General features: G+C 37.8%; 1 protein-coding gene across 1 annotated transcript in view; it reads right to left on the bottom strand.

The window, feature by feature from the left end:
- Nucleotides 1-1,305: 1,305 nt before the first annotated feature.
- Nucleotides 1,306-14,703, bottom strand: part of LOC113935587 (zinc finger protein 28 homolog) — a 54,805-nt gene continuing 41,407 nt past the window's right edge. Inside the window, exons 7-10 of the mRNA XM_035724895.1 lie at nt 11,232-11,324; nt 10,946-11,072; nt 9,330-9,422; nt 1,306-3,547 (exon numbers count right to left, since the gene is read on the bottom strand). Of these exons, the coding sequence (XP_035580788.1) occupies nt 2,190-3,547; nt 9,330-9,422; nt 10,946-11,072; nt 11,232-11,324 (1,671 nt within the window). The 3' untranslated portion in view covers nt 1,306-2,189. The remainder of the gene's footprint in view (nt 3,548-9,329; nt 9,423-10,945; nt 11,073-11,231; nt 11,325-14,703) is intronic.

Genomic DNA, 14,703 nt, shown 5'->3' with positions numbered 1-14,703 from the left:
TCCCACTTTCTGCCTCCCAACAGAACTAGGTACTTTCCCATGTGGCTCTGCAGGCGTGCAGCGCCTCCTATTTTTAGAGATCTTTGAGTATAAACTTCTTCCTCATGACAGTCATTTCCATGTCTGCATATCCTACCGTATTTGATTAGAGTAAATCCTGGGTACATTTTAACACAAGGATCCCAAGATACTCCACACCCTGCATTTAATTGATAGGTCTCTTAAGTCTTTTAATTTGCAACATTGTTTTTATTTTGTCTTAACATGTATTAGTTAAAAGACCATTTATTCCGTGAAATTTTGTACATTCTGTGTTTGGTTGTTTGTTTCCTTGTGTCATTAATTTGTTCCTTTATTCCCCAAGTTTCCTATAACTTGGTAATTAGATTTAGAGACTAAGTTATACATCTGGGTCAACATTTGGGGCAAGAACACTTAACAAATGATGCTACATTTAGCCATTGCATAACATCAAGATGCACACAGTCTGGCTGACGTAACTGAAATGTTAATGTAGATCAGTGGGTCCTGTCATTCTGCTCCATTAAAAGCTTACTATCAATCTTTTTCACCTAATGATCTTTGCATCCATCAATATCACCACCAAGATCCATTATTTCATAGAAAGCGATTTTTCAAATTGCCATTCCTTTGACCTTTATTAGCTAGATTTCTCTAATAATAAAGAGCTGTTTTTCAACGTTTGGTTGTCTTAAAATATAGGTAATAAAGGAAAGACAAAATAAATGCTCCACTTTCCCCCTTTATTTATCAATAAGTGCCCTAATATGCTTCATACCTGACCAGTGTATTTGGTCGGGGAAAAAAGGAAGCTATCAAAGGCTGTAGTGGTCATGACAAAAGGATATAGGAACCAATTTGAGGGGATTCCCATTGGCCAAAAATAGGACAGTCTGAGCATAAAAAGCTACAATGTATTTTTAAAAACACAAGAGTTGTAATACAAGTGATTTTTAATTTCCAAATAATTTCTTTTTACATTACTCTTTGTTGATTTTAAATTAAATTTAGACTGGGGCCAGAGAATGGAGATTATAGAATATCTGTTTTGTTTTTTTTTTAAGATTGTATTTATTCATGAGAGGCAGAGAGAGAAGCAGGCTCCCCATGGAGCAGGGAGCCCAATGCCGGACTCCATCACAGGTCCCTGGGATCACAACCTGAGCCGAAGGCAGACACTTAACTGACTGAGCCACCCAGGTGCCCCAGAATATCTGCTTTTTTATGAACAAATTGAAAAAGAATTTCTGTTTTAAAGAGTAAGTTATCTGAGGTTCAATAAGGGTGAGTGTTAGTGGAAGGCATTTCTTTATTTGTTGTACCCATAGTCTTTCATACGACTTTTCAAAGGAGTAGTATTAATGATAACAAAATTTAGTTGCTTAAAACAATCATTTTATTATATCTCATGATCTTATGGGTTAGGAATTTGGGCAGGGGCTCATTTGGTAGGTTCGTCTATTTTATATGGCATCAACTGAAGTCAGTCTGGCATTCAGCTGCTGGCTGGTCTGGAAGATCCAACACTATTTTACTCAAATATCTGGTGTCTTGGTAGGCATGTGTGGAAGACTGGGCTAAGAAGGGTGCTCTTCCTTTCTGTGTAGTCTTAGGGCTTCCCCATGTGGTCTCTTCAGCAGAGCAGCCAGACTTTTTAACAAAATTCAGGGCCTAAGCTTAAGACAGCATTCCAAGAAATGAAGTAAAATCCACCAGTAAAGCCTGGGTCCAGAAACTGGCACAGCAGTACTTCTACTAGTCAAAGCAGTCACAGTCTGCCCAGCAGGGATGTAGATTGCAGCTCTTGACGGTGGGAGAGAAATGTCAAAGAATTTACAGCAATCTTTATTCTGCCACAGTATTATATTACCATTTACAAATGAAAAAATTATAGCACAGAGCAGTTAAACATCTTACCAGCATAATACAAGTGGGAAGGTGACTGGACAGAGATGATGTGTCTCCCACATTTTTACACTGATAGGATTAATTTTTAGAATAAATGTGAAGTTTATCAGGTTTAAGTGATGGTGGAATACATTAAGTTAACATACTCTTTTAATGATATAAAACCTCTCATGCCAAGTCAGTTCCCTGTATGAAGGAAGCAAAAGGGATTAATTACTACAGTCATAGAGTGTTCTACAAGACAGGACTGAAAAACTATCTTATATTTTTACATTATGAATTTTCAGATGATGGGTAAGGTGTGAATGTTGTCTAAAGGCCTTCTTACATTCTTTACATTCATAGGGTTTCTCACCAGAATGAATCCTCAGGTGTTGAATAAGGGATGAATTAAGTCTAAAAGCCTTCCTACATTCCTTACATTCAAAAGGTTTTTCACCAGTATGAATACTCTGATGGAGAGTAAGTTTTTGGCGCAATCTAAAGGCCTTCCCACATTCCTTACATTTATAGGGCTTCTCACCAACATGAATACTCTGATGTTGTGTAAGTTGTGAGAGTAATCTAAAAGCCTTCCCACATTCCTTGCAGTCATAGGGTTTAACACCAATATGGATACTTTGGTGTGAAATAAGTTGTGAGTAACGACTAAAGGCCTTCCAACACTCCTTACATTCATAAGGTTTCTCACCAGTGTGAATTCTGTGATGAAGAATAAGATGATAACCACGACTAAAGGTCTTTCCACATTCCTTACATTCATAGGGTTTCTCACCAGTATGAATTCTCTGGTGGAGTGTTAGTTGTTGTCTCACTCTAAAGGCCTTCCCACATTCCTTACATTCATAGGGTTTCTCACCAGTATGAAGTTTGTGATGTACTCTAAGGCCAGAGCCACACAAAAAGGCCTTCCCACATTCTTTACATTCGTAGAGTTTGTCAGCAATATTAAGCTTCTGATGTCGAGTAAGGTGTGCATACTGTCTAAAGGCCTTTCCACATTCTGTACATACATAGGGTTTCTCACCAGTATGAATCCTCTGATGGAGAGTAAGTTGTCCACGCACTCTGAAGGCCTTCCCACATTCTTTACATTCATAGGGCTTCTCACCAATATGAATTTTCTGATGTACTCTGAGGTCTGGGCCACATATGAAAGATTCTCCACATTCCTTACATTCATAGAGCTTTTCACCAGAATGAAGTCTCTGATGTCGAGTAAGATGTGCAGTCTGTCTAAAGGCCATTCCGCATTCCTTGCATTCATAGGGTTTTTCACCAGTATGAATTCTATGATGGAAAGTAAGCTGTTGGCGTACTCTAAAGGTTTTCCCACATTCTTTACATTCATAGGGTTTCTCCACAAAATGAAGTCTCTGGGGTGAAGTTAGAGATGTGCGTTTTTGGTAAGAGGACACTTTTTGAGATGCAGTTTTCATTTGACTGAAATATCCCTCCTGTCCTTCAAATTTTCTTTTGGACTCCCAATCACTTTTTAAAATTAGGCCCTTAAGGCCATGGTTTTTAATTCTTTCCATTATCTTCCACTGGGGTGAGTTTATTTCGTGAATGTCATTTTCCGAAGAGAACTTCTTGGTCTCATACCTGGTCTCTAAATCTAAAAGAAAGTAAGAGAGCAAACAAACACATGGTTTCCTTTTTTTAAAAGAAGTAAAATTTCTAAAGTAGAAATAAAAGACAACTAAAGTAATACTCAGTGAAATTCTAAAAATCCGTTATATAGTTTGAAAAAAAAAGGATAAGGTAATACCAAGAAAAATGAAAGTTCGTGTTAAGAAAGTGAGACTGGTGATTAGTAAACATTTTAAGGCAGTGGGTCTCAAATTGAGATGTAGAGTAGAATCACAGAGAACTTGTTCTAAATATTGATGTTTATTTATTTTTTAAAGATGTATTTATTTGAGAGAGCACACACATGCACATGCGTGGGCGTGCACACCCACACACACACCTACACACACCCCCCCATACACGCATGCTCGAGCAGGGGGAGAGGGAGAGAGAGAATCCCAAGCAGACTCCACGCTGAGCACAGAGCTTGACCCAGGGCTCGATCCCATGACCCTGAGAACATGACCTTAGTTAAACCAAGAGTTGGATGCTCAACCAACTGAGCCACCCAGATGCCCCTAAATACTGAGGTTTAGACACCACCCAAACCACCTGGATCAGATTCTACAGTCCTGGCCAGTCCTGTATTTAATAATCTTCATGCAATTCTGATGGAGATGAAAGGTTAAGAATTCATACTTAACTTTTTTCAATAATTTCTTTTTATTCTTAGACTAAAATAAAAATTGCTATGGTTAAAAGGCCTCTGTTTACCTATAACACATCATCTCAGTCTGCTCTATCTCCCCAAATCTTCTGCTTGGGTTCTTTGCACTGCTGGCTACTTCTCATCCTGAGGGCTTTTTTTTTTTTAAGATTTTATTTATTTATTTGACAGAGAGCACAACCAGGGGAAGCGGCAGAGGGAGAGGGAGAAGCAGGCTCCCCGCTGAGCAAGGAGCCCGATGTGGGGCTTGATCCCAGGACCCTGGGATCATGACCTGAGCCGGAGGCAGATGCTTAACCAACTGAGCCACCCAGGCGCCCCTCATCCTGAGGTCTTAGGTTAAAAGTCACTTCCTTTAAGGCTGACTACTATCAGTATCTAAACCTATGTTCTTATATATGTATTGCATAGCAACATATGTCTGTGTTGAAATTATATATTTTTAAATGTTTCCACTTGTTGCTCTCCTTTCCTTACCCCTAGACTTCTTTAATGGCAGAAACAATCTCTACTTTACTCTCCATTAAATAATACATTCAGGGGCGCCTGGGTGGCTCAGTTGGTTAAGCATCTGCCTTTGGACTAGGTCATGGTCTCAGGGTCCTGGGATCGAGCTCCATGTCAGACTCCCTGCTCAGTGAGGAGTCTGCTTCTCCTTCTCCCTCTGCCCCTCCCCCCCGGTCGTGCGCGCTCTCTCTCTCTCTCTCTCTCTCAATAAATAAAATATTTTTAAAAAATAAATAATACATGCATAGCACAAAATGAGTTTCACTCACTGAATTCCCATGGTTCTATACTCAATTCTTTTTTTCTTTTGAAGAGTTTATTTATTTGACAGAGACAGAGATAGCGAGAGCAGGAACACAAGCAGTGGGAGTGGGAGAGGGAGAAGCAGGCCTCCCCCCCGAGGAGGGAGCCCAATGCGGGACTCGATCCCAGCACCCTGGGATCATGACCTGAGCCGAAGGCAGACGCGTAACGACTGAGCAACCCAGGCGCCCTCATTCTTTTTTTTTAAGGTTATATACTTATTCTGAATATATTTCTGTCTCTAATCTCTCACATATTACAACAATGATTAAATATTCCCTTTATTCATCCAAGCTAGTCCAGCTAAATATATAAATGGAAAATGGTGGTTATATACCCTTATACATCCTTTCATTGCTTAAACCCCTTATCTATCTTCATATAGCTATGAGCTACTTTTTCCTTTGTCTCCACATCACAGTAAAAGTACTGAGGAGTTCTATTCATTAATCTCTCTTCAATTCTATTACTCATCCATTTTATAATGTTCATCTGGTTTTGTTCCCTCATCTCTTTGCTCAGGTCTCCTTTCCGTTCCTTTAGAGGCAAGACCGTTCCTATATTTCCTAGAAATGTGTGCCAGTGATTTTCCATACAGGAAAACATGTTTATACTTTACTGAAGTTCTTATGAAATCCTTAGCAAAAAAGAAAAGAAAAAAAAAGATGCGATATGTAAGGAACTCACTAATAGGGACAAAGGGGTCTTGCAGTCACTTGAGTGTGAAGAATCTGCTAACAAAGGTCATGTTGGATTTAGAGAGAAGATGGTAAACCAATAGAAGAAACAGCCAGAGAAACATTTAAGTGCTGAATGAGTTACATATGAGAGAGAAAAAGGAAGCTGTTTTCAATTATTATATGGTCTGTATAAAAAGGTTGAGATAATACAGACTTTTTTTTTAAATTTTTTTTTTTTAGAGATTTTATTTATTTGAGAGAGAGCGAGCATGAGAGGGGTGAGGGTCAGAGGGAGAAGCAGACTCCCTGCTGAGCAGGGAGCCTGATGCAGGATTCGATCCTGGAGTCCAGGATCATGACCTTGGCAGTTGCTTAACCAACTGAGCCACCCAGTTGCCCTAGACATTTTCTACTAAAGCTGGAAATAATAAAATTTTAAAAACCCAAAACTAAATCCACTTGAAATTTTAGAAGTCTATATTAAATAACTTTTAGATCAATAGGGAAATAAATTCCAAAACAGTATTTTTGTTTTTTAGAAAACAATGGTAATAATAATTTTAAAATTCACACTAAATTAGTATCTACAAAATATAAGCATAGTGCTTAGAAGAAAATTTAAAAACTTAAATACAGCAATAAACATGAGAAAAATCAATTAAAAATCAAAGAAATCAGAAAAATAAACTGAAGCAAAGCAGAAGAAATTAATTGATATAAATGCAGAATTAGAAAACAAAAAAAACTAATACATAAAACAAAAACTTTCTTTTAAAAAACAAATCAGCAAAACAGATAAAGCATTAGTTAACACAAGGAAAATAGCAAGTAAGCACACAAATAAGAAATGACAAAGTGAAAATAACCATGAATACAGAGGATAGCTGAAAAAAAGATTACTGTGCCCATAAATTTTAAAACATAGCTAAAATGAGTAATTTTCTAGGAAAATATATTTACCAAAACTGGCCACAGAAGAGATACAATGCTTAAACATTAATTTCCAAAGAGTAAATAGAGAATGTGGTCAGACTTACCATCTCCTTCTCCTAAAAAAGAAGCTTTAAAGAACAGGCCATCCAAATTCTATTTAGACTGAGAACTAAGAAAAAGGAGGACTTCCGAACTATTTTCATAAAGTAATATTGTACTAAATAAAGGTCACTAATAAAAACTGCATACCAATTTTCTGAAAACTGATATAAAAATTCTAAGCATCTAATAAAACAGCACATTGACCCAGTTATTGTTTATTCAAAGAATTTTAGAGTGATCCAATATGGGGAAATCTATGAAAATAAATCAACATTTTTTTAAAGATTTATTTCTTTTTAAGATTTTATTTATTTATTTATTTATTTGAGAGAGAGAGAGAAAGAGTGAGAGAGCACAAGCAGGGAAGGAGCAGCAGGGAGCCCAGATGCAGGGCTCAATCCCAGGACCCCAAGACCACAACCCAAGCCGAAGGCAGACACTTAACTGATTGAGCATGCCCCTATTTATTTATTTTAGAGAGAGACAGAGACAGAGCTGGGAGAGGGGTTGAGGGAGAAAAGCAGACTCCCCGCTGAACAGGGAGTGCAATGCGATGCCGGGCTTGATCTCAAGACCCTGAGACCATGACCTGAGCCTTCTTTTTATTCCTCAAACATGCAAAGTTAACTTCCTCCTTAGGCCTTTTCTATTGGCTCAGAAGGCTCTTGCCCTAGAGAGCTTGAGCTCTTCATGGCTTGAGCCTTCATATCTCTCCTCAAAAAAGTCTTCCCTCATTTGTCTACTTTTCTGTATGCAAGTTATATACTTCACTAAGTTACTTAAAGGAAGAAAGAAACAAAGGAAGAAAAGAAAATGAAAGAAAAAAATGATCTTGTTTAAGATGTCTAACTTTGAGTCAACAGTTGTCATTTTGGCTAAATATTTCCTGATTAAACTGATATTATCTTATTCATCTGGAACCTCTGCATTTCATTGTTTTTTCAGCATTAACAATGGTAAATGTCATTTAATTATCTAAATGTGAAAAAGAAAATAAGTTAGGATTGGGACAAAAGGCGTGTCTTTACTTCCTGTAGTAGACAGTGACTAAGAAGATATAACGTTATAGACAGTGTGGGCACTGAAATGGCCTTGTTACAAAACAAGAACTCAGCCTAAAATGGGTCTCCTCAGCCAGACCTGAATGTACAGAGAGCAAAATACAAAATGACAACATATGTCTCTATATAAAGAATTTTGAGGAATTTTTTTTAAGTAGGCTTCATGCCCAGCATGGAGCCCAACTTGGGGCTTGAACTCATCACCCTGAGATCAAGACCTGAGCTGAGATCAAGACCTGAGCTGAGATCAAGAGTCAGACGCTTAACCGACTAAAGCCACTCAGGTGCCCCTAGGATCTTTTTTTAAGAAGACATTCAAAGAGAAATGAAAACAGCACAGAGGCAGAAGCTAAACAAAGAGATCATTGTCCCCATACTCTATTACACTCATGTTTCTTCCTGATATGAAGGTATACACACACACACACACACGCAGAAAAAAAGCAAAGAATGATACTCTGTGATCTAAGGATCTATCTTCTAGAGTAATTCATATGAAACTTTGCTGATAAAACATTTATTACTACAGTGTCAAGCATATTTTTCTTTATAGGCTTTTATTTCCCCAAAAAAGGTTTTTCAGACCATACCTAAAATAGCCTTTTAGCCCACACCATTTTCTCTTCCCTTACTCTTTTTACTTTACTTCATAGTACTCTATTAGCTGAAATTATATTTGTTATTTATTTACAGTTACTATGTGTCTCTTATTACAAGGTAAATTCCATGAGGACAGAGACTTTTTGGTTTTGTTTACCACTATATGGATAGTGTCTAGCACTGTGCCCAGCCTAGAGGTAGGTACATAAGTCAGTCAGTCAATTTATCTACTATTTATAAATGCAAAAGAAAGCAGCTGAGTCAAAAAATACAGAGAGTGGTTGTCAGTAGGGAACAAAGAGAGCACCTCTCCACCCATGCCCCCTTCAAAGGGGAGGAAAATTTGAAACAACAACAAAAGAGTGGTAAATGAGATAAAGAAATAGTTCTATTAGTATCCCTAACTAAGACCTTAATTTGCTCCTCAGGTCTTAGACCTTTTCTCTTCAGGCCTTGGACCTTTATTTTTAAATTTTTTTTAAGATCTTATTTTTAAGGGCACCTGGGTGGCTCAGTCAGTTAAGTGTCTGCCTTTGGCTCAGGTCATGACCCCAGAGTCCTGGGATCGATCCCCGCCCCCCTCCCCCCTCGGGCTCTGTGCTCAGCAGGGAGTCTGTTTCTCTCTCTGCCCCTCACCCCACTTGTGCTCGCTCTCTCTCTCTCTCTCAAATAGATAAAATCTTTTAAAAAAAAGTTTTTATTTTTAAATAATCTCTATGTCCAATGTGGGGCTTGAATTTACAAACCCAAGATCAAGATTTGAACACTCTACTGGCTGAGCCAGCCAGGTGCCCCAGGCCTTCGACCTTTAAAGAGGACTCTGTAAACAACCATCAGTAGAGTGTGCCTCTTCCCTAACTAATTGGGTGGTTTCCTCTGTGATGGCTTCCCCCTGCTCAAATGGCTCTCACTCACCTGGATATCGCCTCCTTCCTTTCCTCACAACTTTCCAGGGCTCTTTTCCTTGCTCCAATAAGGAAATCACATCTGGCTTAGAAATGAAGCATCCTGGTTAGAAGAAGGTGATATGGAAATAGAAAATAAATTCAAAATTACTTTGATTCAGTTTTGGTTAAATTTTTTTTTTTAAGATTTTATTTATTTATTTGAGAGAGAGAGAATGAGAAATAGAGAGCATGAGAGGGAAGAGGGTCAGAGGGAGAAGCAGACTCCCCGCTGAGCAGGGAGCCCGATGCGGGACTCGATCCCGGGACTCCAGGATTATGACCTGAGCCAAAGGCAGTTGCTTAACCAACTGAGCCACCCAGGTGCCCCAGTTTTGGTTAAATTTTTAATTAACTATAAGTCAAATGGGAATTGATAAAGCCTTTAGAACAAAGAAGGGCAAGATGATTAAAAAATATTCACATTAAGGTTACATAATAAATAGATTAATTTATATTCATACAAGTAATCCTTCCTGAGAGGCAATAGTGGTTAAGAGCACAGATTGCCTGAGTTCAAATCCTGTCTCTGCCACATCTCAATTGTAAGATCAGTAATAGCATCTATCATACACAATTGTTGTGACAATTACATTAACATATATCCATATCTAAACATTGCCTAGAATATGTACTCGGCACTATATATACAGTTGACCCTTGAACTATGCGAGATTGAACTGCATGGATCCACATATATGTGGATTTTTTTGATACAGTATAGTACTGTAAAAGTATTTTCTCTTCTTTATGATTTTCTTGACATTTTCTCTTCTCTAGCTTACTTTATTGTAAGAATACAGTATAATACATATAACATATAAAATATGTGTTAATCAACTGTTTATATTATCAGTAAAACTTCTGATCAACAGTAAGCTATTAGTAGTTAAGTTTTTGGGGAGTCAAAAGTTACATGCAACTTTTTGACTGTGTAGACGGTTGGTGTCCCTAACCCCTATGTTGTTCAAGTGTTGAATGTATTTTATTAGCTATTATTTATTGTCATTGTTGTTTTGCTGAGAGGAAAACAAAAAGCTTCTGGAGGCATTTATTATTTCTTCAGATGTTCACACAATGTTAAGTGCAAAGTTCTTGGATTTTTAACTCTCAATCATAAAAGTAGGTAAAAATCAGTAAGTTTATTAACAAAAGGAATGAGTTCTCTTGAACTATAAATAAATCCTGTTGATCCAACTTATCACTGCAGATATTATGTGTTCGTTTGATAGATTAAAAACTGAGATATAGAGTCTGGCTATTTTCCTTACATGTATAACAACAAATAAAACACCTATAGCAATTCTGAGTTCATACACCAAGTGAAACCTGATTTCTATGACACAAGTAAGGCCAATTCAAATCCAGCCCTTTTTCATCATTAAGGCCTGAAGGCCACTTAAGGATGAGGAAGATGAATATGCTTAACTGAGGTATTCACTTCCAAACAAAGAAAGCTCAAACCATTCACTGAGAAAAGGTAGCAGAAATTTAGATAGTTTCTTGAAAGATATTCCTGAAATTTCCAAAGAAAAAAGCAGATATTACAGTGAACAGGTCTAAATTACTAGAGGCAGAGAACCTTACCCAGTGAGACCAAGTTGCTGTAATTCTCCAACATTACATCTCTGTACAAGTTCCTCTGTTCCAAGTCCAGGTATTCCCACTCCTCCTGAGAGAAGACTATGGACACATCATTGAACATCACCGACCCCTGCAATGACAAACCATATAATACATTTGAAGTTAAAGAAAATTTGTTTTTAAGATGGAAGAGATACTGGAGGACATGGACCATATGGCAAACCAAAAGGCTTAGGCAAAGGCTTAGGCTAGAAGCCTTTAACATAGTGAGTTAGGAAATGCTTCATGCCTGAAGCAGCATGCCTATGTGCTCTTGAAGAATCCTGTTGCTACAGGTGCAGTCTCTTGAATACTCTGGTGTATCTTGATCATCCAAACATGTCTGGGAAAGAAAAAAATCAGTTTTCCAATTAAATAAAATATTTTAGATAAGCCTCTGCCTGTTATATGTCTCCCTCATAAATTCTCAAGAAATGTGAGTTCTTCCACCCTTTCCCCTTAAAGAACAGATTTTTTAAAAGTTTCCTTACAGTATTTGTTAGAAAAGGATCTGAATATAGTTAAAGAATTTCTTCCAAGTTCATCATTGAATCAGACAATATTGTAAGCATTTTTCCATTTATGACAAATTCTTTAGTGAACTTTAAAAAAATTGTATAATAGTCTATGTGAGGGATATATGAGACTTAATCATTCTTCCATTTTGGTCTATACAAAATATTTAAGGTACTCCTGAGTTCTGAAGGTCCACAACTACATATGTATCTGCACAATCTTTCTACTTGTTATTATTCTTCATCTTTAACTGTATGCATTCCTCGTTCCTGACTTAGAGGATATGGATGTAGATTTTGGATACTGGTGATCCAGATTCACAAAGTTATCATTCTAGACCAGCATATCCTGTTGAACTACAAATGGAACCTTATTCCTAGTGTACAACTCTTAGGGATTCCCAGAAAAGATCCTTGATCTCTCTGCATGCAAGACCCAACAATATCTCTGCCCAGTCCTAAAAGTCTCACAAAACATGAGATTTCACCATATATTGAGGCTGAGGTCAACCAACAGCAAATCTTATCTTAAATACTTGGGAAACTCAAATCCAGAAACATCCAGTTTCCCCATGAGTAGTCAAATGGGCCGATCCTCTTTCATCAACTCACAAGAGATGGTCAAACATCTCCCTCAAGTGATTTCATTTCTGCCCCACTACAACCCTTAGCAGAAGACCGAGCACGTATAGGAGATGCTGAATGATTTTTTTCAATGAATACATGAATAATGACTGGGGAAAAGAGGATTCACAGGATAGGTGTGCTAAACAGCCTCATCCCTCACTGGATTTGGAGGATGGGAGAAGATTCCTAGGCTCTGATAGGAAGTTTCAGGATAAAAAAATGTTCCTAAGACATTAACATGAAAGTATTTTCAGAAGGAGAAAGAAACAGTAACTTACACGGGCCATGGTTTAGAAATTCAAGAACTGGTCAGTCTTCCTTGGGGTTTAGTTGTCTGGAGAGCAGAGTTCACAGAGGCCAGAGCTGAGGGAGGAAAAGGAGGCCATAAGATCAGACAGGCCTCAGAACTCCTAAAATGGCTGGAGTCCATTCGTTCTTTCCCCTCCTTTGACCTTCCCAACACACACACACACACACACACACACACACTCTGAGGGAAATATGAGGGAGTCTGGACAAATCACATCCCTTTACAGAAATTCCAGGGCTAGGGGCGCCTGGCTGGCTTAGTCAGTAGAGCATGCAACCCTTGATCTTTGGGTTTTAAGTTTGAGCCCCACAATGCATGCACAGATTACTTAAAAAAGTAAAGTCTTAGAAAAAAAATTAAAAAGGAATTCCAGGGCTGATAAAGGGCCACATCATCTAAACAAGAATATCTTTCAAAGCCTCATAGGCCTGCTTGGATTCATCAGCTACAAAGAGAGAAATTCATTAGAACCAATCCTGGCAGTCATTAACCACTGTCAAACTGCTGCACTGGTACCCTGCTGGCCTGCCAGCCTGCAGCCAGGACAGTAACTTCCAGAATCTTCTGGGCTCATTACTCTTTTCAGTCAGAATCAACTGCACTGCTTTCCTGCATGACTTATTTGCCATTCTCTTTCTTACAACCTAGGCTGAAAAGGTGTGGATACATGCTCTCAACAGGTAGACAACACATATCTACTTATCAAAGACTTTCATAGGATGGATATTTTATATACATTAAATGGATCCTCAGGATTGCTATGCAGTATATAATTACTTATGTGATGGACCAGAATATTCACACTAAAAGAAGTAAAATCACTTGCAGAAATTCAGTTAAGTAGCAAAGCTAAATTTGAAATCCTTATTTTTCTAACCAAAGTCAGCTCTCAATCAACTCTCTTGTCTCTGAAACCCAGAATCTCTTGTTCCATGAGCATGCATAACTCATTAAAAAAGCAGAAATAACACAGGAAACCCCCAAAGACATTTTTTTTCAAGATTTTATTTAATTATTTGTCAGAGAGAGAAAGAGAGAGAGCACAAGCAGGGGGAGTGGCAGGCAGAGGGAGAAGCAGGCTTCCCACTGAGCAAGGAGCCAGATGCGGGACTCTATCCTAGAACTCCAGGACCTTGACCTGAGCTGAAGGCAGATGCTTAACTGACTGAGCCCCCAGGGGTCCCCCCCAAAGACATTAGAGTACTGATGCCCGTATTAGCAGGTTTGTAAGGAAATGAATATTCTAACCTGCAGATTGTGTAAATTTAAAAGTATGTACAGAAAGCATTTAAACCATGTACATCTTCTGACTCAGAAATTCTACTGGGGGGATTAATTCTACTCTGTATATGTGCACAAGATATAAGAATGTGCTGACAGACATTAATCAAAATGGAAAAAAGCTGGAAGGAACCTAAATATCCTGCGGTAGGAAACAGATCAAATAAATTATAAAGCACCCACAGAGTGAAAAAGCTTGTCACTTAAAAAATGATAATACAGATCTTTAATTGGAAAGATGGAAATATGTTTACTACATATTGCTGAATGAAGAATGTAGGTAATAACAGTTGTGAGTACTGTGATTCTGTTATAGCAGGGCAAAAAGACCTATGTGTGTGTGTGTGTATATATGTGTATATATTTATATTTATGTTTGTATGTGCACAGTAATCACTAAATACTAAGCTTTTAAAAATACATAACGACTGCAGCACCTGGGTGACTCAGTTGTTAAGCGTCTGCCTTTGGCTCAGGTCATGATCCCAGGGTCCTGGGATTGAGCCCCGCATCGGGCTCCCTGCTCAGCGGGAAGCCTACTTCTCCCTCTCCCCCTCCCCCTGCTTGTGTTCCCTCTCTTGCTGTCTCTCTCTGTCAAATAAATAAATAAATAATCTAAAAAAAGAAAAATACATAAGGATATACAAAATATTCAAGATGTGTAGTCTTCAGAAAAATAAAATGAACATGAATACATTTGTAAAATATACATATATATCAACATAAAGAGACACTAAGAGGCATCAACAGAAAAAAATCTGCAAAAATTGTTCATTTACCCATTGTGATCTTAATTTTCTTTTTGCTTATATTTACTTAATAATTTTATATGGCAATATATACTCTTGAAATATATTTTTAAAATTTTCTAAGTAGGAAGCTTTTCTTCAGATAGTTGAAAGAGACTCACTTCTAAAGCAGTCATCTCTTGAAGGAAAAAAACTGCTGTATTTTTTTCTCCTAGCTCCCAATATCTGATCCAACTCTAT

Source organism: Zalophus californianus, chromosome 17 (assembly GCF_009762305.2).
Source record: "Zalophus californianus isolate mZalCal1 chromosome 17, mZalCal1.pri.v2, whole genome shotgun sequence".
Taxonomy (NCBI): domain Eukaryota; kingdom Metazoa; phylum Chordata; class Mammalia; order Carnivora; family Otariidae; genus Zalophus; species Zalophus californianus.
Note: the sequence above shows the minus strand (reverse complement) of the source record. Positions and strands in the feature narration are given on the sequence as shown.